General features: G+C 52.8%; 1 protein-coding gene across 1 annotated transcript in view; it reads right to left on the bottom strand.

The window, feature by feature from the left end:
* Window positions 1–15,463, bottom strand: part of F13A1 (coagulation factor XIII A chain) — a 178,110-nt gene extending 162,647 nt beyond the window's left edge. The window contains exons 1-3 of the mRNA XM_051855142.3: window positions 15,190–15,463; window positions 13,648–13,795; window positions 425–613 (exon numbers count right to left, since the gene is read on the bottom strand). Of these exons, the coding sequence (XP_051711102.1) occupies window positions 425–613; window positions 13,648–13,777 (319 nt within the window). The 5' untranslated portion in view covers window positions 13,778–13,795; window positions 15,190–15,463. The remainder of the gene's footprint in view (window positions 1–424; window positions 614–13,647; window positions 13,796–15,189) is intronic.
* Window positions 15,464–21,260: the final 5,797 nt, after the last annotated feature.

The following is a 21,260-nucleotide window of genomic DNA, read 5'->3' as shown; positions in this document are numbered from 1 at the left end:
CTTTGTGGTACTACCTTAGAGAGGAACAAACTTTGTGAAATATATATTATATATATATGGATATGGATATGGAAGTATGCTAAGATTTCTAAATATTTTCAACACAGGAGACTGATTCAGTCATAATGGTAAGTTAAGTCACAGCTACAGGATGCCTGAGCCACCAGTTCTGGGAAACATAACGTAGCTAACTAATGTGACAATTGTCCTAACTTTTATTTCTATTAGATCCTTCACTGGGTTAAGCCCCAGTCATCCGTGTTGGCATTATGCAGACCCATCTTAGGGCACAGGATGACCCAGGGCGTGGATGCAATTCCAGCTCCAACCACTGGGTGAAGGAAACAGCGCAGCCACACCTGCAGCCGCCCCTCTGTGCAACGCGGCCCATGGAAGCATGACTAGGACTTCACATGGTACTCACCAATGACGTATTCCACCCTGAAGAAATCCCTCTTGGGGTCGTAGGGACGGTTAAAGTCAATCTGCACGTAGAAGGGCTGCCCCCTGCGCACAATCAGCTTGCTGTTGTCATACTTGTCGGTGTGGTGCTCAATCTTGTTGGTGTCCCATCTCTCCTTGAAGAGGTGCACGTCTGTGACACTGAGGTAGTCTGGACACAAAGAAAACACAAGGGGACGCCACTGAGCAACTCTGGGTGAAACACAAACTCAGAAAACAGCAGGAAGACAGCCGGGTCTGTTGACACCTAAACATGGGCATCAGCCCCTTGGACGCTCCTGCTTTTGAACAGAGCTCTTGAAAGCTGTTCCCACTCGTGATCACGTTCCAGACCACCCGGCACTCACTCTGGGGAAGACGCATCCCGACACCTGGAGGCAGAGAAGCCACAGCCAGGGTTCACTCTTCGGGTTGTAGCTCTCCTGCTGGGTGTTGGTCCTGTCACGACTGTTCTCACTGGGTGACCGACCGAGGACAAGCAGGAGGAGCCACTCCAATTTTCACACCTTTCTAAGGAAGAATCGATTCTGGCAAAACCCCACGGGGACACTGTAAGGGCAGAGCCGGCCATTTACAGAGTCCTCTTGCTGGAGGAAGCATCAAATACCCCCTTCTCTGTCATTCTAAAGACAGAGCTGGTCCCTCGAGGGCAGGAAGGGGAGGCCGTGTGATTGATTGTTCCCATTCCCCCAGGCAGAAAAGCACCCCCCGTGGAGTGGAGTGACCCAACTGCAGTACAACTTGGTCTATTTCATGGCTCTGAGTTTCGGAAGCAGGGTGTCAGCTGTGCTGACAGGCGTAACTCAAAGCCATGCGCTCATGGGAAAACAAGGAGAGACCAATGCACATCTTATAGGAGATGACCTAAGGAATGTGACGTGTGGCGTGAACGCCCTTCACCGAGACTGACACGTGATAGCCCTGGGTACAGGTTCATCCCCCTCTAGCTACCCAAGTCCACTGCAGGTTAGAAGATCTGGTCTAGGAAGGATTTCCGTATGTGGCACTGTAGTTGCAAAGGGCGTGGGGAGAGAAGGTGGGCGGGAGGTGGGGTTCCTTGGCCTGCTGGCCTCCCTCCCTCTCGGGGAGTGCCTGCTGCACGCTCTGCCCTTGGGGCAGTGAGCGCACCATTTCGTGAGCACCACTGTTGACCTCTAGCCACGCTGGGAGTGCTGCCATGGAAGCCCTCACATGGCCTCCCCAGCTTTTCCCTGTTGTTCCCAGGCGGGACTCCTGGTTCCCTGGGCTTCCGTGTTTTCCTCATAGGTAAAAACAGGAAGTGAGTTCTTAACGGTTCCGTCCAGCTCTGAAGTTGAACAGTTTCTGATACAGTCTCGATACATTGAGAATTCAGGCAATCCTGAGTCAGAATCCAGTGTGCTTTTCTCTGAAGAGAGGAGAGAACTTCCACTTTGCCTGTGGCCCCGTCTAAATATGGAACGCGTTTGTGGACTCAAAAGGCGTCCATAGCCTAGGCAGCTCACGTCATGAACCTCGGGTGATCGCTGACGTCACACATTAGACTGTTAAGTTAACAACAGGAGTCACTGTGCACTAACTCCCCATGCAGGACCTCTGTCCTCAGAGAGTTGCATTGTGAAAGTTAACAGTAAAATCTGCTCTCAAAGATTTATTTCGTTTTAGTGTATTAAGTGCAGGATATTCTAATGTCTTATAAGTGATAGTTCTAAGTGCTTTCAAAAGACGTATCATCCTTGGGTTCTTCTTCAAAGTTAATTGCTTATATATATACTTTTATTGAATAGGAATATTGTTTTCCTTATTGTAAAAATAATCCTGGTGTTCCATCGTACAGCAGGGTAACAATAGCTAACAATAACAGAGTATTTTTCTACATAGCTAGAAGAAAGGCTTTTGGATGTTCACAATACAAAGAAATATTGAATATATGAAGTGACAGATGCTAATTATCCTAATTTGATCATTAAAATCTATGCATGTGTCGAAATATTACATTGCACCCCATAAATATGTACAATTATTGTTTGTTGATAAAAACAAATAATCTGGCCTCTGCCTTGCGGCGCCAGCACACCGGGTTCTAGTCTCAGTCGGGGCGCCAGGTTCTGTCCCGGTTGCCCCTCTTCCAGGCCAGCTCTCTGCTGTGGCCAGGGAGTGCAGTGGAGGATGGCCCAAGTGCTTGGGCCCTGCACCTGCATGGGAAACCAGGAGAAGTACCTGGTTCCTGCCTTTGGATAGACGCGGTGGTGCACCGGCTGCAGTATGAACCAACGGCAAAGGAAGACCTTTCTCTCTGTCTCTCTGTCTCACTGTCCACTCTTCCTGTCAAAAAATTAAAAAATTAAAAAAATAATAATCTAAGAAAGAAAGAAAGTGATCCAGATATATTTAACCCATCCTGCTCAGTGAGTTTTCTCACCCTCACAATGAGGACACTAATCTGAGAATTTCCCAAAAGGTTTCACAATGTAAGAGGCAGCAGGTGTGGCACAAGGCCTGGCACCCCGTGGGGGCGTGGTCTTCCTGTGGCTCTTGGGACAGGAAGTGTGGTGGGCAGTTCCCAGGGCAGAGTGTCCCATGGGTTAATCGGACAGCCACATGCGACAAACAGGAAGTACAAGATGCGGGTTTATCTTCACCCATGTCACAATCTTGCAGCACTATGTGGTCCCCTGAAGGGTACTTTCTTCCTCGTTTTGCTGGGGCTGAAGATGTTCAATTCTCCACACCTCTTCCATGCTGCCTGTCTCTGCAGATCTAGGCTCATTAAGGTCATAATCCCCAGGCTTCAACCAGCCAACGAAAGATCTGGAGACTCATAAGTGACCCAGGTGAAAGCAGCTGGTAATGAACTCACCTGGTCCTCTATCCTAGAATAACGCCTTGCAGCAATTTTGCTTTTTAAAATATCTAGGGGCCGGCGCTGCGCCATAGTGGTTAAAGCTGCCACCTGGAGTCCTGGCATCCCATATGGGCACTGGTTGGTATGCTGGCCACTCCTCTTCCAAGCCAGCTCTCTGCTATGGCCTGGGAAGGCAGCAGAAGATGGCCCAAGTCCTTGGGCCCCTGCACCCACGTGGTAAACCTGAAAGAAGCTCCTGGCTCCTGGCTTTGGATTGGCACAGCTCTGGCCATTGCGGCCATCTAGGGAGAGAACCAGTGGATGGAAGACCTCTTTCTCTGTCTCTCCCTCTCACTGTCTGTAACTCTCTCTCTCAAATAAATAAATCTTTTTAAAAAATCTAAAATTGGAAGCCCTCAGAAATGGGTGTGATTGGCTCCCACCCATCAGCACCAGTGGAAGGACACGACAGCCTAGGAGACCCCCAGAGGGCCACAGCCCGCTCTGGACTGTGTGGGAACCTGCTATGCATGCAGGAACACAGCCCCGCTATGAACATGCACCTGCCACGCTATGTGAAACATCTCCTCTCCATGCAAGCTCTGCTCCTTGGGCTTCCAGCCTCCGTGTGAAGCGGGAACTCACTATCTCCCGCAGCGGCCGGTCCATTTTTAACCACTTTGATGATGTGAAACGTCCTCTTTGGATGAATGGGCATCTGCTTTCTGTGATTCCTCTGGCTGTGGCTCCTTGTTCCGACTTCTGGATAAATATAGACCGAGTCCTCTCTTCGTGTCGTCTGGCGCTCTCGAGGTATTTAAAGGCCGCTCTCTGGCTCCCTCTGGGTAAAGCAGCCATCATCCCTCCAACGGATCTAGGAACTGAGTTGCGGAATGTCTGCCCACCGCTCCGCGTTGGAACACACTCCATTTTGTCGAGGTCTGTCCTGAAGTGTGTTCCCTAGGATTAACTGCATTTCTCTGGCTATGGTCTCTCCAATAAAGACCAGTGGGGCCATTACATCTTTTGAAATAAATAGTATATTCCTAGTTTTTCAGCTCAAGATAGCATCAGTGTCTTACATTCTGTTATCTGACTGCTGACTTATAGTAAGAATTTGGTGAAATAATACATCCAAAAACACATCCCAAAGTCACTTCTACCAATGGTGGATTAAAATTACAATTCAACTCAGACCCCTGCAAGACACTCGTGTTGTATCGGGGTGTAGCTCTCTACACAATTGTTTTCTTCTTTTTCAGCCCAATTTTAAGGCCTTCCATGTATTTGCATTAAATTTCATCTCACTGAATTAGCTCATAATTTCAGACTGTACGTGTGCTTTCAATAATTTGATATTCTCCCCAGCTTCCTGGTCTCCGGGATTTTCATAGTGTACTATTTTATGCTGACATCCAAGTCATGGATATAAATGCTGATTAAGCCAGCAACCCAGTTACACGCTCAGTCAATGCACAGTGGAAACACTAAAAAGTGAACAAAAAACTATGGGGCACTGTTGAAGGCAGCGGAGGGTCCTGGGTGGGAGGCTGCTGGGAGGAGCGCTCACCCTGATTAGGAGGTGTGAAGAGAGTTTTCTAAAGCAAGGGGGGCGGTAAGCAGTGGGCAAGGAGGAGAGCGTGGTCCATGTGGAGGGGGAGGTGGGGGAAAAGGCTTCAGGCAGAGGGGAGGGTGCATGAAGACTGAGGCTGGAAGGTGCACGGCTTCCCAAGAACCCGGGGGATGGCTATTTGGATGGAGTGTGTGGGAGCCACAGCGGAAGGGCAGGCAGGAACCTGCTGGTGGGAGCCGCGGAGACCATGTCCAGCGGTGGGGACTTTTAATTGCACTGGGCAGGAAAGGAAGAATCCGAAACAGCAAACGACGTGATTAAATCGATGGAGCTAAATGACATGATTTAATCAATCGATTGATCGATCCACCAGTGAGCTGTTTTGGTGACAGGGGATAGGTTGGGACGGTGGCTGTGTGCATGCTGGGGAGCCTGAGTTGTCTGCTGCAGTGTCCTGGGAGTTCCCTCTGCCTGCAGGGCAGGTGCTCAGTGCTCCTCAAACACACCCAGGATCTGCCTCCTTCATTGCTGCTTTTCGCCTCCTTGACAAAGTGCCCCCAAAACGAGTCTCTTAGCTTTATGCCTCGGCTTCCCAGGGACCTCTGTCTACAGAGAAAAACGAAGCAGGGTGGCAAGATGCCAACACGTGCATCTCTTTGGTATCTAGTTCTCGTCTTTGGGTCTAGTTCTCACTGAGAAAGAAGGCCGGATTTCCACCCTGCTTGGGACGGTGCTGTTTGTCAGGACACCGACAGGCGTGGGAAGCCCAAGAGCTCCATGTTTAAACCAGCTTTGAGAAACGCCAACCTCACTGAAGTGAGTCAGGATAATGACAGACTGGAATCGGCTGATGTGCACTGCAAACCAGCCACACACACACACACACACACACGCACACACACGCAGGGGCTTCCACACTTCCACGGTCATGGGAGATGTGCTCTTTGGAGACAGTATTTTGCAGGTCGTGCTGTGGAAGTGGTTCGCAACCTACTGATTGTGCAGCCTCTGCAGCATAATGTTCTTATCTTTTGTGTGGGAATGAAATGCACACCTTGTAGAGCGTCTGGCACCTGGTCAATGCTCAGTGAACATTTTATTATTACTACTATTATTTTTATTTACAGAGTAGCACAGTGGATTAAAGCTTATGGTCTGGAGCCAGACCACCTGGACTCCAGTCCCCCTCTGCCACTTACTGTGTCTATGACTTTGGACAGAAACTTCTCGGATCATAGTTTTCTCATCTTCCAAGTGGAGTTGATGTGGGGTTAAAGGAGAAACTGCATCAAGTGCTCTCAGGGCCTGGCACGCGGCAAGTGCTCAGCCATTGGCAACAGCAACAGTGAACCCACTGAGCGTGTGGGCGGACCCTTGAGGTCAAAGGTTATCCGAGATGCAGCCTTGGAAAGCTGAGATCTGGAAACGGCCCTTGGACCCGTCAAGGCAGGCCTGCCCCTCACTTTCCAGATCTGAGCACACAGACTGGCTTTTCCTTTCCTGAATTTCTATGAATAAAACCAATCCTTTTTACCCTCTTGATTTTCAGAATAATTCCTCTATTTTTTAAAAAGGTGTGTATGTGTGTGTGTGTGTGTGTGTATATATATATATATTTATATAAACATATATATAAACCACTTCACATTATTGTTATAGGATGGCCTTCAAAATTTCACGGACAATTATGTCTTAATTGCATTCTCTATGAATTTTGGAGGCGTCTCGCACACTTGGCTTCACCCATGGGCTTAGAATCCCTGAGGTCTGGGCTGAGTCTTAGGCGTCTTGTTACTGTGCCTGCGGGAGCTGTGCAGAAATGCCACGGCAGCTGCCACTTCTCACTCGACACCCCTAGGACCTGAAAACGTGGCGCTGCGAAGTGATTACTCATTCTAAAGTGGACTGTTACACTGCTCACGGGATCAGCCACAGCTTCCTGTAAATACTGTTTGCTGGGGAGTTTCAGTCTCTAGAGACGCTAGTTTCAAAGCCATGTCTATTTTTGAACGTGGTGATATGGGATTTGTTCACAGGAGGCCTCCCAATCAGCAGTTTTGACTTTTAAAGATTTATTTAATTTATTTGAAAGGCAGAGTGACAGAGAGAGGGCGCCTCCCCACCCACACACACACACACACGAACACACGGAAAGATTCCCCACGTGGCTGCAATAGCTAGGGTGGAACTCAGTCTGGGTCTCCCAAGTCCTTGAGCCATTGCTGCTGCCTCCCAAGCTGTGCATTAGCAGGGAGCTGGAATCAGAGGCAGAGCTGGGGTTCGGATCCAGGCACATCAATAGGGGACATGGGTTTCCCACATGGTGTCTTAACCCACTGTGCCCAATGCCCACCTTCTCTGGGATCATTCTCTAAAAATTAGAGAAGGAAATGATAGCCATTGGCTTCTCCAGTGTACCCTTCTAAAGGTCAGTGGGTTTCCTAGGGGTTGCCCCAAGTATTGTGGCAGGAAGTGAGGTCCTAACCACCACTGGTTAGGCACCCGCGGATCAGGTCAAGTACACTATTTGGATCTTACAACACCCCACATCGGCAAGGTCTCCAGAGTTGCTTGTGATAAAATATGAGCCCAGATATAAAGTATCATCATTCACTCTGCTGTCCGTGTCGCCGCCTAGAGTGTGCTAGGCGGTGGCTGTACACAACCATTATGAGGCTGGCATCCTGCTGTCGATCCCACTGGCTGAGGAGGACAGTTCCCACGGAAGAAGCCTGCTCTTCATCCCGGCTCCATTCACCACCACCAGGAAATGAATTCGCCTTTCCCCGTCCAAGCCCAGTAACTGGCAAAACAGCAGCTCACGGCTCAGCTTTTTTTTTTTTTTTTTTTAAGAGATACTGTAGCAGAAACTTGGCTACAAGTTTTCACTCTTTCAAAGTGACAGCTTTCAAAAAGTCTCCCTACCACAATTTAGCCTAATTCCAAGCACACGGGAAAAGGGACTGTTAAAGAGAAAACCTCTTAGGAGCCTGCTGCCTCCCCGCCCTCCTACTCTTTCCCTTAATATGAAAAAAGTGGATTATTTTCTCCCTGGGTTGTAAAAATATTCTTCAGAGAATGATTATACCTGTCACAGATGGAATCCTGAAATAAGCTAAATGTTTAGGCTCAGCCTCTAGGAATCCCCTGGGGAGCTGAATTCTCTGTGCAATCTTTGGTAACATTATTACCAGGCACCAATGCTGGCCACCAGGAACCAGGTCAGTCTGTTTACTGTTCCAGGCACAACAGGAGGAGGGGCCCTTCCTCACTCACTTGCGGATGCCTGGGAGTTGAAAGCATCAGAATTCGAAGGATGACAAAGGGTGTCTGGAGCACTCTCTCCTCTCCCTCCTGTTGTTAAGGTGTCCGGTGGCCTAAGAGGCTGCGGAATCACTCAGCTGCCCAGAGGCTGTTAGCGCAAGAGGACAGGGACTCACACTGGCCCCAGGGACCAAGATCCCCTGCTCTGCTTCTGCCCCAGCCTGGAGCACCCTGGCGAGCCTCCTCTCCATTTGCCCTGAGGCTCTGGAGTTCCCTTCTAACACGAGGTTCTGCTATTTGGAGCCCTCTGTTGTCTGTGAGATGAAGATGGAAGGGAAGAAGGTCTTCAGGTCTTGCTACCACCATCTTTTTTTTTTTTTTTTTTTTTTTTTTTTTTTTTTTTTTTTTTTTTTGGACAGGCAGAGTGGACAGTGAGAGAGAGAGACAGAGAGAAAGGTCTTCCTTTGCCGTTGGTTCACCTTCCAATGGCCGCCGTGGCCAGGAGCCAGGTGCTTCTCCTGGTCTCCCATGGGGTGCAGGGCCCAAGCACTTGGGCCATCCTCCACTGCACTCCCTGGCCACAGCAGAGAGCTGGCCTGGAAGAGGGGCAACCAGGACAGAATCCGGTGCCCCGACCGGGACTAGAACCTGGTGTGCCGGCACCGCTAGGCGGAGGATTAGCCTAGTGAGCCGCGGCGCCGGCCTGCTACCACCATCTTTTCCTGTTCCCTTGTCACTCCTCGCCACTGTTCCCTCTATGACAATGCCTTTCCACGCATCGCCTGCCAGGCCGCAGCTTGGACTCCCTGTCACCGTGACGTCTCCCCACCCTCTGCCCCAAGTGCCCAGCAGTGCTATTTCACTGGGATGCGAACTGCCACGCCCTGTGATCATTTCCTCTACTCGAACAAGAGTTGCCTGAGGCCACAGACCGACTCACTCACTTTTGTGACCTCAGAGAGAGCCTGGGACAAGCAGCCGTGCTTCCCCGTGGACTCAGTGCGGAGATGGAGTGGTGCTGCCCCACGTCACCGTGTCCTAACCTCCTACCCCTCGCGGAAGGCCTCTCTCCTTCAGCGGCGCTGCAGCCTGGGAGGCTCACGCTGCACGAAGGAGCAGCTGACCTCGAACCAGCCACTTGGTGGACTTAGGTCTGCCAAGCCACGGTGTGCGGGAGAGAAGCTTCGGCAAGACAAAGGACTCCATTTGCCTGAAAAGCACTAAGTCCATCTACGCTTGGTTTCCCCAGGGGGGGCTGGCTCTCCTCTTTGAATCCAGGGCACCTGCGCTGTCAAGCCAGTATCCCAAGGGCCGCAGTCAGTGACCGCCTACTGTTTAAAACAGAATCAAACCAACCCGGGAATACAACGCAATCTTCTGGAACATTCCATCTCCAGCTCCGCCTATCCTTGGAGGGAAGCAAAGCTGTAGACAGATTTTTTCAGAAGCACCAACTGAACTTGCAGAGCAGTCTGTTAGAAATCCAGGCCAAAAAAAAAAAAAAAAAGGGGGGGGCCGGCGCCGTGGCTCACTAGGCTAATCCTCCACCTTGCGGCGCCGGCACACGAGGTTCTAGTCCCGGTCGGGGCGCTGCATTCTGTCCCGGTTGTCCCTCTTCCAGGCCAGCTCTCTGCTGTGGCCAGGGAGTGCAGTGGAGGATGGCCCAAGTGCTTGGGCCCTGCACCCCATGGGAGACCAGGAGAAGCACCTGGCTCCTGCCATCGGATCAGTGCGGTGTGCCGGCCGCAGCATGCCGGCTGCGGCGGCCATTGGAGGGTGAACCAACGGCAAAAGGAAGACCTTTCTCTCTGTCTCTCTCTCTCACTGTCCACTCTGCCTGTCAAAAAAAAAAAAAAGAAATCCAGGCAAATCCATACACTCTGAGGAGGTTTTAACAGTACTTTCCCGGCTATAACTGAGTTTATGGGGGACACAAGGGTCCCTAAAAACCACACAGCACATCAAACACCGCCCCTAACTGGCCAGCCGCACCTCTAGGATTCCACCTTCTCCTCAAATATTTCATTGTTTCTTAGGCGTCGTGGTGTGTTTGGGAGGACTCTCATGGAGCGTTTGCATTTGAAATAGAGTCCACAAAAAATAATTCTTAGCTAAAGATTCACCAAAGCCAGGACTCAGGATATTATACCCCCACTGAGTGTGTTACACGTATCCCACCCAGGAATGCTCAGAGCTTCCTGCTCCAAGACTCGTCACGACAAAAACCTGGCCTTCGCCCCCCTTTCTTCTTTGTCCTTCTCTGGCGGTTTCTCAGGAGCAGCTTGCTAACCTGAAGAGCCTCGGGAGAAAACACCCAAGTTAGACCCAGGGGTTTCTGTCCCGGCAAACCATCCATTCTCTGCTATCAAGGGAGCACCCGCGTGTCCGCGTGGAGGCCACTAGTGGCTAATGCAAGAATTGCAAGAACTTGGCATTTGAAAACCAACCAACCAAATAACAGGGATTGTGCCTTCCTAAGTTCAGTTCCTTAGAAGACAGACTTGGGAAGAGTTGATATTATTGCCAGAAGAATCTCATGCTGGCATAATTGAACGCAGATCTGAAGTGTGCAGGATAAGCTCCCTGTTCCGATGGTTTGTATGCCCTTTCCTTTGTCCTGCCCTACTCCTCTGAGGCTTCAGTTAGGAGCCTGGATTCAGGGACCCTGTCCTCACAGCAGGTGGTCCTTCAGGCTATCTGCATGAAAAACAATAAATGGGGCAGGCGCCGCGGCTCACTAGGCTAATCCTCCGCCTTGCGGCGCCAGCACACCGGGTTCTAGTCCCGGTTGGGGCACCTGATTCTGTCCCGGTTACTCCTCTTCCAGGCCAGCTCTCTGCTGTGGCCCGGGAGTGCAGTGGAGGATGGCCCAAGTGCTTGGGCCCTGCACCCGCATGGGAGACCAGGAGAAGCACCTGGCTCCAGGCTTTGGATCAGCGAGGTGCGCCGGCTGCAGCGGCCATTGGAGGGTGAACCAACGGTAAAGCAAGACCTTTCTCTTTGTCTCTCTCTCTCACTATCCACTCTGCCTGTCAAAAAACAAAACAAAAAAACAGTAAATGGATGCAGGCTTATGAACTCTGGACCTGGCTATTAATAGTAAGATTCTAGCGACGCCGGAGCCAATAGACTGCTCGATTCTCAAGCGATGGACTGCATTCGTTCATTGTACAGTCAGGGAGCCTTCACACTCAAGGACAGTGCCGCCACTGAGTGTCCCAGAGTGCCCCCGGGGTTCTGCAGGCATGACTTCCAAGCAAATAAGGACTGAGTTTTCAAAATGATTCACTTGGGGCCAGCGCTGTGGCGCAGCAGGTAAAGCCACTGCCTGCAGTGCAGGCATCCCAAATGGGTGCCGGTTCAAGTCCTGGCTACTCCACTTCCAATCCAGCTCTCTGCTAAGGCCTGGGAAAGCAGTGGAAGATGGCCCAAATGCTTGGGCCCTGCACCCGTGTGGGAGACCCAGATGAAGCTCCTGACTCTTGGTTTCGGATCAGCGCAGCTCTGGCCATTGCGGCCAACTAGGGAGTGAACCAGCGGATGGAAGACCGACCTCTCTCTCTCTCTGCCTCTCCTTCTCTCTGTGTGTAACTCTGACTTTCAAATAAATAAATCTTTAAAAAAATGATTCAATTAAGCTACACTCCACCCTCTCCCCTCCCAAATAAATAAACAGTAATCCCAGATTTTTTAAGAAATTGACCTACCTATACAAATTCTCTGGAGTTTTGATGTCATATTGGCCATCTATTGTTCGGAGTGCAGGTCTGTAGGGGCTACAGGCTGCACATGCTTCCTGTAGAAATTAGTGGTCCCTGGAGGGTCTGACCTGGTTGGGATTTCACTGTTTGCACCTTCTGAATCGGTGAGCATCCACTGCTCGTGTGCTGTGGGTCGGATGCTCTCACAGGTGCTGTTCAGTAGGCTCTCCCAACAACTTGCGAAGGAGGCATTTTGCTGGGGGGGGGGTAAACTGAGGCTGAGGACATTCCCGTGCCTTGTCCTGAGTCCCAGGGCCAGCCAGGCCTCTGCACTGCCCTGACGGCCTTTGTGGAGGCGCCCAGTTCTCATGGCCTTGGATCGGGTGACTGTGCCTTGCTCTCGCTGTTCTTACTATACTGCTCTTCCAGCGCCTCGGTCCCCTAGCCTGGGTCCCAGTGACTTCTCTGCCTGCGGAAAACTGAATGTGCCAAGGTGACCTGCTCGATGACTGGACACCTGCAAGCTCTCCAATTTCATTTGCATGCGTAAAAATAAAGACGCCTGGACGGGCCGGGGAAGCATCTCAGCTGCTTGCTTTGGGCCTCCGAGCCCTAACCCAGAACACGGGGTTGAGAGCCCTTCATGAGCAGGAAGTCCTTCCAAAGCCTCAGTCCTAGTGCCCCGATGGAGAATCCAGCATGCCGCACACAGCAGGGAGAAGACACCAGACCTGCGAGTTGATCTTGGCGCCCGAACTGGGCTCCTCAACTGAAGCTGTCCTTCCGGTCTGCCTCCCCAAAACATGGACGGTGCCTGATGGGTGAGGGTGGGTACCTCTTTATTTTCACAACTCGGTATCAGCTTGTGTGGGTGAGATTGAGCAACACAATCTTAACCCTCCCCCAACACCCAGCCAGTTCTTTGACTTGCTGGATTTTTGACTGATCAACACTGCCTTTTCCATTTGTACCAAGAGTCCCAAATCAGCCTGGGACCCTTCTGACAAGATGACCCGACCACATGGCCCCAGGGTCACCCATGGTTGTTTACGCCCCAGTGAAATGCAGCACACAGCACCCTCGCGAGCAAATTCAGGTTTTGGTGCGTGAATGCTGTCGGCTAAAAGTGCTCCCAGCTAGATGCCACACGGGGACGGGAGGCTGAACGTCCCTGCCTTGGCCCAAGGGAATGGCGTCTGTGGCACCAAACCAGCGCTGGCACCTGGGCAGGCGCTGTCACAGCTGACGGGCTGAGAGGTCAGCTGCTGGCGGCTGGCTGCACCGAGAGCAGGTCCCCCAGGGTCAGACGGAGGCTGGAGGCAGGGGCAGCAGCTTGCCTCGCCTGCTCCCTGGCTGCTCTGGAGACAAATAGAAGACTTCCATCTCCATTACTGTCAGAATCAGCTGCCTCTTGCCAGCTCTGAAACTCACAGCCGTGGAGAGAGCGAGGGAGAGGGAGAGGGAAGGAGGTGCAAACCAGACAATCAAAACAGCCGCAATGTTTTGGAAGTGGAATCTTCCAGCTAGGGAACATTCTCAAAAGCACAGAACAGCAGGACTGGAAGATGCCTCCATGAATCCCACACCCTGGTTTGCAGAGGAAACAGTTGAGAGGTAGAAAGGGAAAGTGACGCCCTGAAGGTGACGAAACAGTAAGAGACAGAATCCCAGCAAGGATCTGGGCTTTCAGCACTCAGAAGAAGGAGATCTTTCCTTTAAAACCAGAGTCTGGCACGGCGCATCCTTTTGTGGGAGCCGGAGGATGCCCGGCCAGCGCCCGTGGGGGCAGCCACGCATGGACCCGAGGCAGGGCGGGCTCCTACCTTGCAGGTTCACACCCCGGGGCAGCAGCCCCTGCAGCTCCACCGTGGGGAGCTCGTCTTCTGCTGCATTGGAATTGTTGGGCGGGACTGCCCGCCTGCCCCCAAAGGTGCTGCTGGAGCTGCCCGACATTCTCAGTGTCACGTGGTCCTTGGAGGGAAAAGGGAGACAAGGAAGAAGATCAGGAAGGATCCAGCAGGTGGTGGCCCAAGTGAGTAGGCTGCTGCCACCTGTATGAGAGACTGGGACTAAGCTCCCAGCTCCCTCCTTTAGCCTGCACAGCCCTGGCTGCTGTGGACACTCAGGAGTGAACCGTGGATGCGAGATCTCTCTCTCTCTCTCTCTCTCTCTCTCTTTCTCTGCCTCTCAAATAAAACAAACAAAGAAGCATTTTTTAAAAAGAAGGCAAACAGGCCCACAAGGAGGAGCACACGGAGGTGGAGAGGCTGGGTACCTGGGACGAAGCCCACTTGCAATTCTAAATGGGGCTATAGATAGACTGTTCTCCAAACAGCCTTAGTCAGGGCTGCTACCACCACCCCCGCCCCAAGCTGGTTCCCCCGCCTTTGGAATTTGTGTAGGCCACAAGCCAGGTTAAACACCACACACCTTACGGGCAGCACCGAACAAGGACTTGTTGACCAAATGACCCAATGAAGGAGGACTTTGTTTCTGGACCTAATCACCTAGATTACCCAGGCATGACTCCTGCAGACTTTGCTGTTTTCAAAAACTTTAGGCATATCATCAAAAGATGCAAAGTCAGCTGCGACAGAGGCAAGTAGAAGGTTCCAGAAACATGGTGAGAGCAAACCACTGCCTAAGGTGTTTGGTCTTGGAAGGATAAGGTCTGAATAAATATCTCTAAATATATTCAGTCTCTGGTCAGCGGGGTGGGGGGTGGTGTTGGAGGGTGTTGAAGGGTTCATGATAACGAGAAAGCTAGAAACAGCCAGGGTGGCTGTAGGATCCCCCAGGAGGGAAGGCTCTGGGAGAGGGCAGTGCAGCAGGGAGCAGCCTGTGGGAAAGTGGGGAGCCCCAGGGGCCAGCCAGGTCAAAGGCAGCAGGTGCGGGCCTGGATGGATGAATTCAGGTGGGTAGGGTCATCCCTTCTGGGCAGGTCTGGGGTAGGGAAAAGGCTCAAGTTCAGCTGCCTGTGGGGTTGGGGGGAGCCCAGGCAGCTCTGGTCAGCTGAACAGGCTTTCTCCCTGGCTCTTCTTCTCCAGGCTTTTGTGTTCCTGGCTCCACAGCCTCCCCCCTAAAGCAAGCCGGAAGGAGAGGGGGCTGTGGTCTGGGGGAAGCAACCCCCGCCGCCCCTCGCGCCCCATCTGGTGACCTTGGCAAGCTGCGCACAGCGCGTGGGAGCATCCCCATCCGCAGTGCAGCTGGGCAGGTGCAGCGTCAGGAGCTGCACCAGCGAGGCTGCCTCCGACCCTCGGACCCGGGCGCCCCAGCACAGCAACCCTAGGGCTTGCCTGGGGAACCGAAGTGCAAGGGGTGGACGCGGCAGGTCCTGGGTCCCAGGGGGCGGGGCTGCTGCTTACCTGCGTGCGCCCTCCACAGGTGCCCCAGCGAAGGCTCGCTCTGTGCGTCTCTGCTACTTCCCCAAAAGAACGCAGGAAAGAGGACCCGAAAGTTGGCCCTTAAATAACTTCCTAACACCCCTCCCCCGCCTCCCCCTTCCCACAGGGCTTTCTCCTCCCCCTTCTTGACAGCTGGAGGGAGTCGAGGAGCTTGGAAGAGGACTTTCTGTTGACCATCCTGCTCCGTTATTCAGGCTGGATCTGGGCCCCACCCCTCTCTCACTCCCAGTCTCCCAGTTTCTGCTTCCCCTCCCCACCCCCGCCCCGGGGGGGGGCCCTCTCTCCCCCTCCTGCCCCGAGGGCTGCTGGGCGTGGCAGGCAAGTGGCCCGCAAGTGCAGGGCAGCCCTTGCCCTCCCCCTGGGGCAGCAGGGCCAGGAGGACCTGCCTGGTGAAGAGGGGCTTCTGCCCCGCAGGTTGGGGGCTGTGCTGGGCAGAGAGAGCCTGCCTGGGCATACAGGTCTCCCAGACGGCTGTGAGCATGCATACAGCCAGGGCAGCTGTCTCTCCCTCCCCGACAAACAAGGCTGCATTCTTGGATGGTGCACAGTGACCACCACCAGAATTCCTACAGAGCTGGCATGCCCTCACCCCCACCCAGGGGAAAGACGAATAAACACCTTGAAGGCTGCCACCCAGATTAGCAAAGGACACTTTGGTTTTCTCCCCCTTGAAAACCATTTGGATGTATCTCCGAAAATGAGAGACCAAGAAAAGAAAGTCTTCCTCTAATATTTTTTCTGGGTCTTTGTCTGTTTCAATCCTCCCATTTAGGACCAGGGCTGTGTCTAGCCTTCCACACTGTCCTCAGTTGCTTACCCGGCCACTTGATCAGGATCCTGACCGCACAGAGAGAAAAACAAAATCCACTGCTTAGAAATTCCCTCCGTGTTTTGCTACCAGGTCTATGAACTTGCCTGCGACCTTAATTATCTTTTCTCTCTTTCTGCCTGATGCTAAAGAGAGAAAACCCCCCTTCAGCCCCCACCCCCTTGCCACCCTTGTCCAGACCAAGCACTCTGGGTCTCCTGTGCCTTGTTGCCTGTCACCTTTCAAGACTTCCTGTACCTTGTACCCACTCTGCATCTTTGAGCTCCTGCAGGCGAACCACTGCCTTCCCCAGCATTGACAGTTTCAAGACAAGGCTCCTCCATGTTTGTAAAACCCTCTGTCAACCCCCAGCCCCCAGCTATGGCTCCTTTTCTCTTGTCCTCTTCCTGCCCCAGCTCCTGCCATCTGGTGTCTGCTCCCTAGGTCTCTGTATTACTTCATTTTCTGCTGCTGCAACAGAGAGCTTGTCTGAGACTGGGTCATGGATAATGAAAAGTGGATTGTTTAGCTTGTGGTTCTGGAAGCTGAGACACCTGGAGCATGGCGCCAGCAGGTGCTTCGGTTCTGGAGGGGGCCTTGTGCAGCCTCGGAACAGTGGGAAAGCAGAAGGGTGTGTGGGCGTGTGGGCACAGAAGACAGAACAGAAGAGGGACAGGCTCGCTCTATCGAAACCCACTCTTGGAGCCGTGAGTCCAATCCGTGAGAACGGCATTAACCGCCCCCCCATGACCTAATCACCTCTCACAGAGCCCACCCCCTCTCAGGACTCTCATGTTGGAGACCACATGCTCACGTGAGTGTTGGAAGGGACAAGGCACATCCAAGCCATGGCGGTATGCAATGGCCTGTGCCCAAGCTGGGGAACAGGACTCCGCCCTCCTTGGCTTGATCACTTGGAGGCACTGAGCTACGTTGCCTGCTGTGTCTTTGGAGGCCCTTTCCTGGCCTCGGGGACAAGGCCTGCCCTGTGGTTTCCTCCAGCACAGCACACTATCTCTCGGTCATCTCAGCAACTTCTGTGGTTTCCCACCCATGCCCTGACTCCTCCCCAGTTTAGTTCTCCAGCCGTGGTCTCTTTGAGAGCTCTAGGCTCTCCTAGCGCTCTGCCACTCTGGCATATCCCAGGGACGGCTCACACTTGCCCTGCCTAAAACGAGCTAGAGGATTTCCCCCGACAATCTGGTCCAGCCTGGGGGTGGGGGGACTGCCATCTCAATGACTGCTGTCGCCTTGTACGCAGTTGCCAGGCCAGACACGAGAGTGTCATTTCTGGAATTTTCTTCCTTCTGCCCCTCAATCCTCAAGTCGAATCCTTCAGCAAATCTTTTCTATTCTACCCCCTCCATAGCTCTTCAGTCTATCCACTTACTCCCTGCGAATTCATCTTCCACAATGCGGTCAGAAAGAGCTTTGAGGGACTCAGTGTGAAGTCGTGTGCTTTGCACAAAGCCCTTCACTGGCTGCTTCCCTTTGCTTTTGGGGTGATGGCCAGACGTGAACCTGCAAGGCCCTGCACAGGCCAGCTCCTGCTGTGCTCCCTGGCCCTGTCTCTTTAACCCCCTCTGCCGTACTGCCTCGCTCTCCCATCCCCACCTGCGCCCTGCTTCCAGCCTCAGTGAACTCCATATGCCGTGTCTTCGCCAGAAGCACACTCTTCTCTCCTCTGTTAGCACAAAACTGATTCCTCTCCCCCTCCCCAAGACCTTGGCCTCCATTGCTCTGCTGTCCTGCACGGAGCTCGCCTCGTCCTGGAGCTCCCCAAGCTGGTGACCACTTTCTGTTTCTGTGTGTGATGCAAGAGTCAGGGCTCCAACCAGAGTTCCCCAGAGAGAGACTGCCGACCACTGTGCTACCCAAAATTCATCCTTCCCGTGTCAGCACTGAATGTTGGCAGAAGGGCCCAGAGAAGACACCTTCACGTTTTCAGAGTTTTCCCAGCAAATAACCGAGCTGCGTGCTCAGGATTTTAAAGCCCCTCGCCCATGTGGGTTTGGGGAAGAGTGGCTGGATTTGGTTATTGCATAGCTGTCAGGCCCCCTGGGGTTCCTGGTTGAGTTGTACACTCAGGACAGGCTCCTAACCCTCACAGCCAACCCACAGTGTACCCTGTAGCCTGAGACCTCACTAATGGTTGGGTGAACATACATGGATTAGCTCTATGACTCCCCCAAACCACCAGCCCAGGAGCCATGGGAATACAATGGCTCTCACTGTGCTTAACAGTCAATAAGGGGGCCGGCGCCGCGGCTCACTAGGCTAATCCTCCGCCTAGCGGCGCCGGCACACCGGGTTCTAGTCCCGGTCGGGGCGCCGGATTCTGTCCCGGTTGCCCCTCTTCCAGGCCAGCCCTCTGCTGTGGCCCGGGAGTGCAGTGGAGGATGACCCAGGTGCTTGGGCCCTGCATCCCATGGGAGACCAGGAAAAGCACCTGGCTCCTGGCTCCTGCCATCGGATCAGCGCGGTGCGCCGGCCGCATCGCGCTGGCCGCGGCGGCCATTGGAGGGTGAACCAACGGCAAAGGAAGACCTTTCTCTCTGTCTCTCTCTCTCTCACTGTCCACTCTGCCTGTCAAAAAAAAAAAAAAAAAAAAAAAAAAAAAAAAAAAACCAGTCAATAAGGGTATCTGCAGCCCAAAGTCCTCCTACGGGCATTTTACAGAGCATTTTCTCATGGTCCTATGGCTGAAGAAGCAACAAATGTTTCTGGTAATATGACGATGCTTCAAAATTCCATGGAGGAATAGAATTAAAAGATAATGGAGGCCATTGTGTGGTTCAGTTGGTTAAGTCACCACTCAGGGTCCCGTTCTGAGCTAATGAGGCCCAACACACGGCAGGACCAAGTTACCCCAGCAAGCTTCCCGCTGCAGCTTCCGCTTGCCTCATGGTTGAACTCTCCATAGCAATGAAGGGAGGAGAGAGGGGCTGCCGCTGTGGAGGGGCTGCCGCTGTGGCGCACTGGGTTGAGCGATCGTCTGTCAGACTGGCAGCCCATGTGAGTGCCGGTTTGAGTCCCAGCTGCTCCACTTCCAATCTAGCTCCCGGCTTATGCACCTGGGAAAGCAGAAGTTGGTCCAACTCGGGCCTTTGCACCCACATAGGAGACACAGATGGAGTTCTGGGCTCCTGGATTAACCACCAGTGGATGGAATCTCTCTCTCTCTCTCTCTGTAACTCTGCCTTTCAAATACATAAAACAAAACTCTTAAATAGAGAGAGTGAAGGACAGCACTGGACACATGGCGACAAAAGTCAACTCGACCTCCTGAAACTGTTTGCCCGAAGGTCTTCTCTCCTCATTCCCTGCACTACTGACGGGGCCAGAGAAGGGCTGTAATAGGATACCGTACGGGTATCCTATCCTGGAGAGTAGGGTGGAGTCTCTGCTGTTTGGCTTCCGATCCAGCTCCCTGCTAATGCACCTAAAAAGGCACCTGATGATGCCCCAAGTCCTTGGGTCCCTGCCACCCATGTGGGAGACCTGGATGGAGCTCCTGGCTCCTTGGTTTGGCATGTCCCAGCTCTGGCTCTTGTGGCCATCTGGGAAATGGACCAACAGATAGAAGCGCCCTCTCTTTCTCTCTCCTCCGTTCCTCCCTCCCTCCTTCTCGGTCACTCTGCCTTTCCAGTAAATCAATAAACAAATCTTAATAACAGATATTGTGAATTTTCCGCAAACTTTTTGAAGTCCGCTGGTCCAATGAACATAGAGCTGCACCTGAAATAGGACTTCCAAGTCAGCAGCCGCAGTGCACAGCCCCTCAGGATAAGCTGGCGTCTTTTCTCTCTGTTCCTTGCCCTGCAGGGAAGTGGCACAGTGTAGGTATTTTAGGAATGTAGCGCATTCCTTAATGGGGTCCAGCCAGGAACCAAAAACCACTTTAGGTATTTTTAAAGAAGAACTTTAAAGCAGACCATTCTGCAGGACCCAGAGAGACAAGAACGCAAACAGGGAAGGTGAGTCAACGCAGCAATTAGGGACGGCAGGGAGGAGCTGCTGGCCACAGCTGGAGCACTGGGGCCGTGTGGCAGGATCTGAGCCCCAGGGGCCTGTCTGGTGGCAGCTTGAGATTCCATCATCCCCAGAAACACAGACTGAGGCCAGGAGGGACAGAAGAGCTCCCCCAGCTTGTCCCACTCTGCCCAGTCTGCTGTCCCGCCCGTGTGTTCCATTTGCTGAACCCCGGGAAAACCCGTTGACAAAGGCGTCTGGGAAGTGCCACGTGTAGCTGTGTCAGGGGTCTCAACACCAGCCCAGGTTCCATGATGCACCGGGAGTGCTGAGCAGAGTCAGCTTGTGACTCTGATTTATTGCAGAAAAAAAGAGGCAAATCAACTTGGCCATAGGAAAAGGCAAAGGGACGAAGCCCAGAGGGAACCAGACAGAAGCTTCCGGGCCCTCTTCCCATCAAGTCACATGGGATGGGATGTGCCTAGCTCCCTTAGAAGTGTGTTGTGAGCACACCTGCAGTGCTGTCAGCCAGGGAACTCACAGGAGACTCCTTGCTGGGTGTTTCCTGGGGGCGGGCCACACGGGCACCCTCTGCCTGCCTCCTGTCCCAATTCTGGACCCCCCTCAGAGAGGCAGGCACTTAGCACAAACCACAGCTTTTGTCTAGCGTAAGAACAGTGAGTGACACTTGTCACCCAGGGAAAGGTTGGGGAAGACCCTGGGCATCCAAGTTCTCAGACAACAGCCAAGGACCAACCTTGCAAGCAAACGAGTCTAAGGCCAGTTTTGAGATTTCTGTGCCAACTCCTGCCCACAGCCCTTCTCTGGCCCCGTCAGTAGTGCGGGGAATGAGGAAAGAAGACCTTCGGGCAAACAGTTTCAGGAGGTCGAGTTGACTTTTGTCGCCATGTGTCCAGTGCTGTCCTTCACTCTCTCTATTTAAGAGTTTTGTTTTATGTATTTGAAAGGCAGAGTTACAGAGAGAGAGAGAGAGAGATTCCATCCACTGGTGGTTAATCCAGGAGCCCAGAACTCCATCTGTGTCTCCTATGTGGGTGCAAAGGCCCGAGTTGGACCAACTTCTGCTTTCCCAGGTGCATAAGCAGGGAGCTGGATTGGAAGTGGAGCAGCTGGGACTCAAACCGGCACTCACATGGGCTGCCAGTCTGACAGACGATCGCTCAACCCAGTGCGCCACAGCGGCAGCCCCTCTCTCCTCCCTTCATTGCTATGGAGAGTTCAACCATGAGGC

Source organism: Oryctolagus cuniculus, chromosome 5, assembly GCF_051225735.1.
Source record: "Oryctolagus cuniculus isolate XC-2025 breed Fujian yellow rabbit chromosome 5, ASM5122573v1, whole genome shotgun sequence".
Taxonomy (NCBI): Eukaryota; Metazoa; Chordata; class Mammalia; order Lagomorpha; family Leporidae; genus Oryctolagus; species Oryctolagus cuniculus.
The sequence above is the reverse complement of the archived record's forward strand: the minus strand, read 5'-3'. Positions and strand labels throughout refer to the sequence as shown.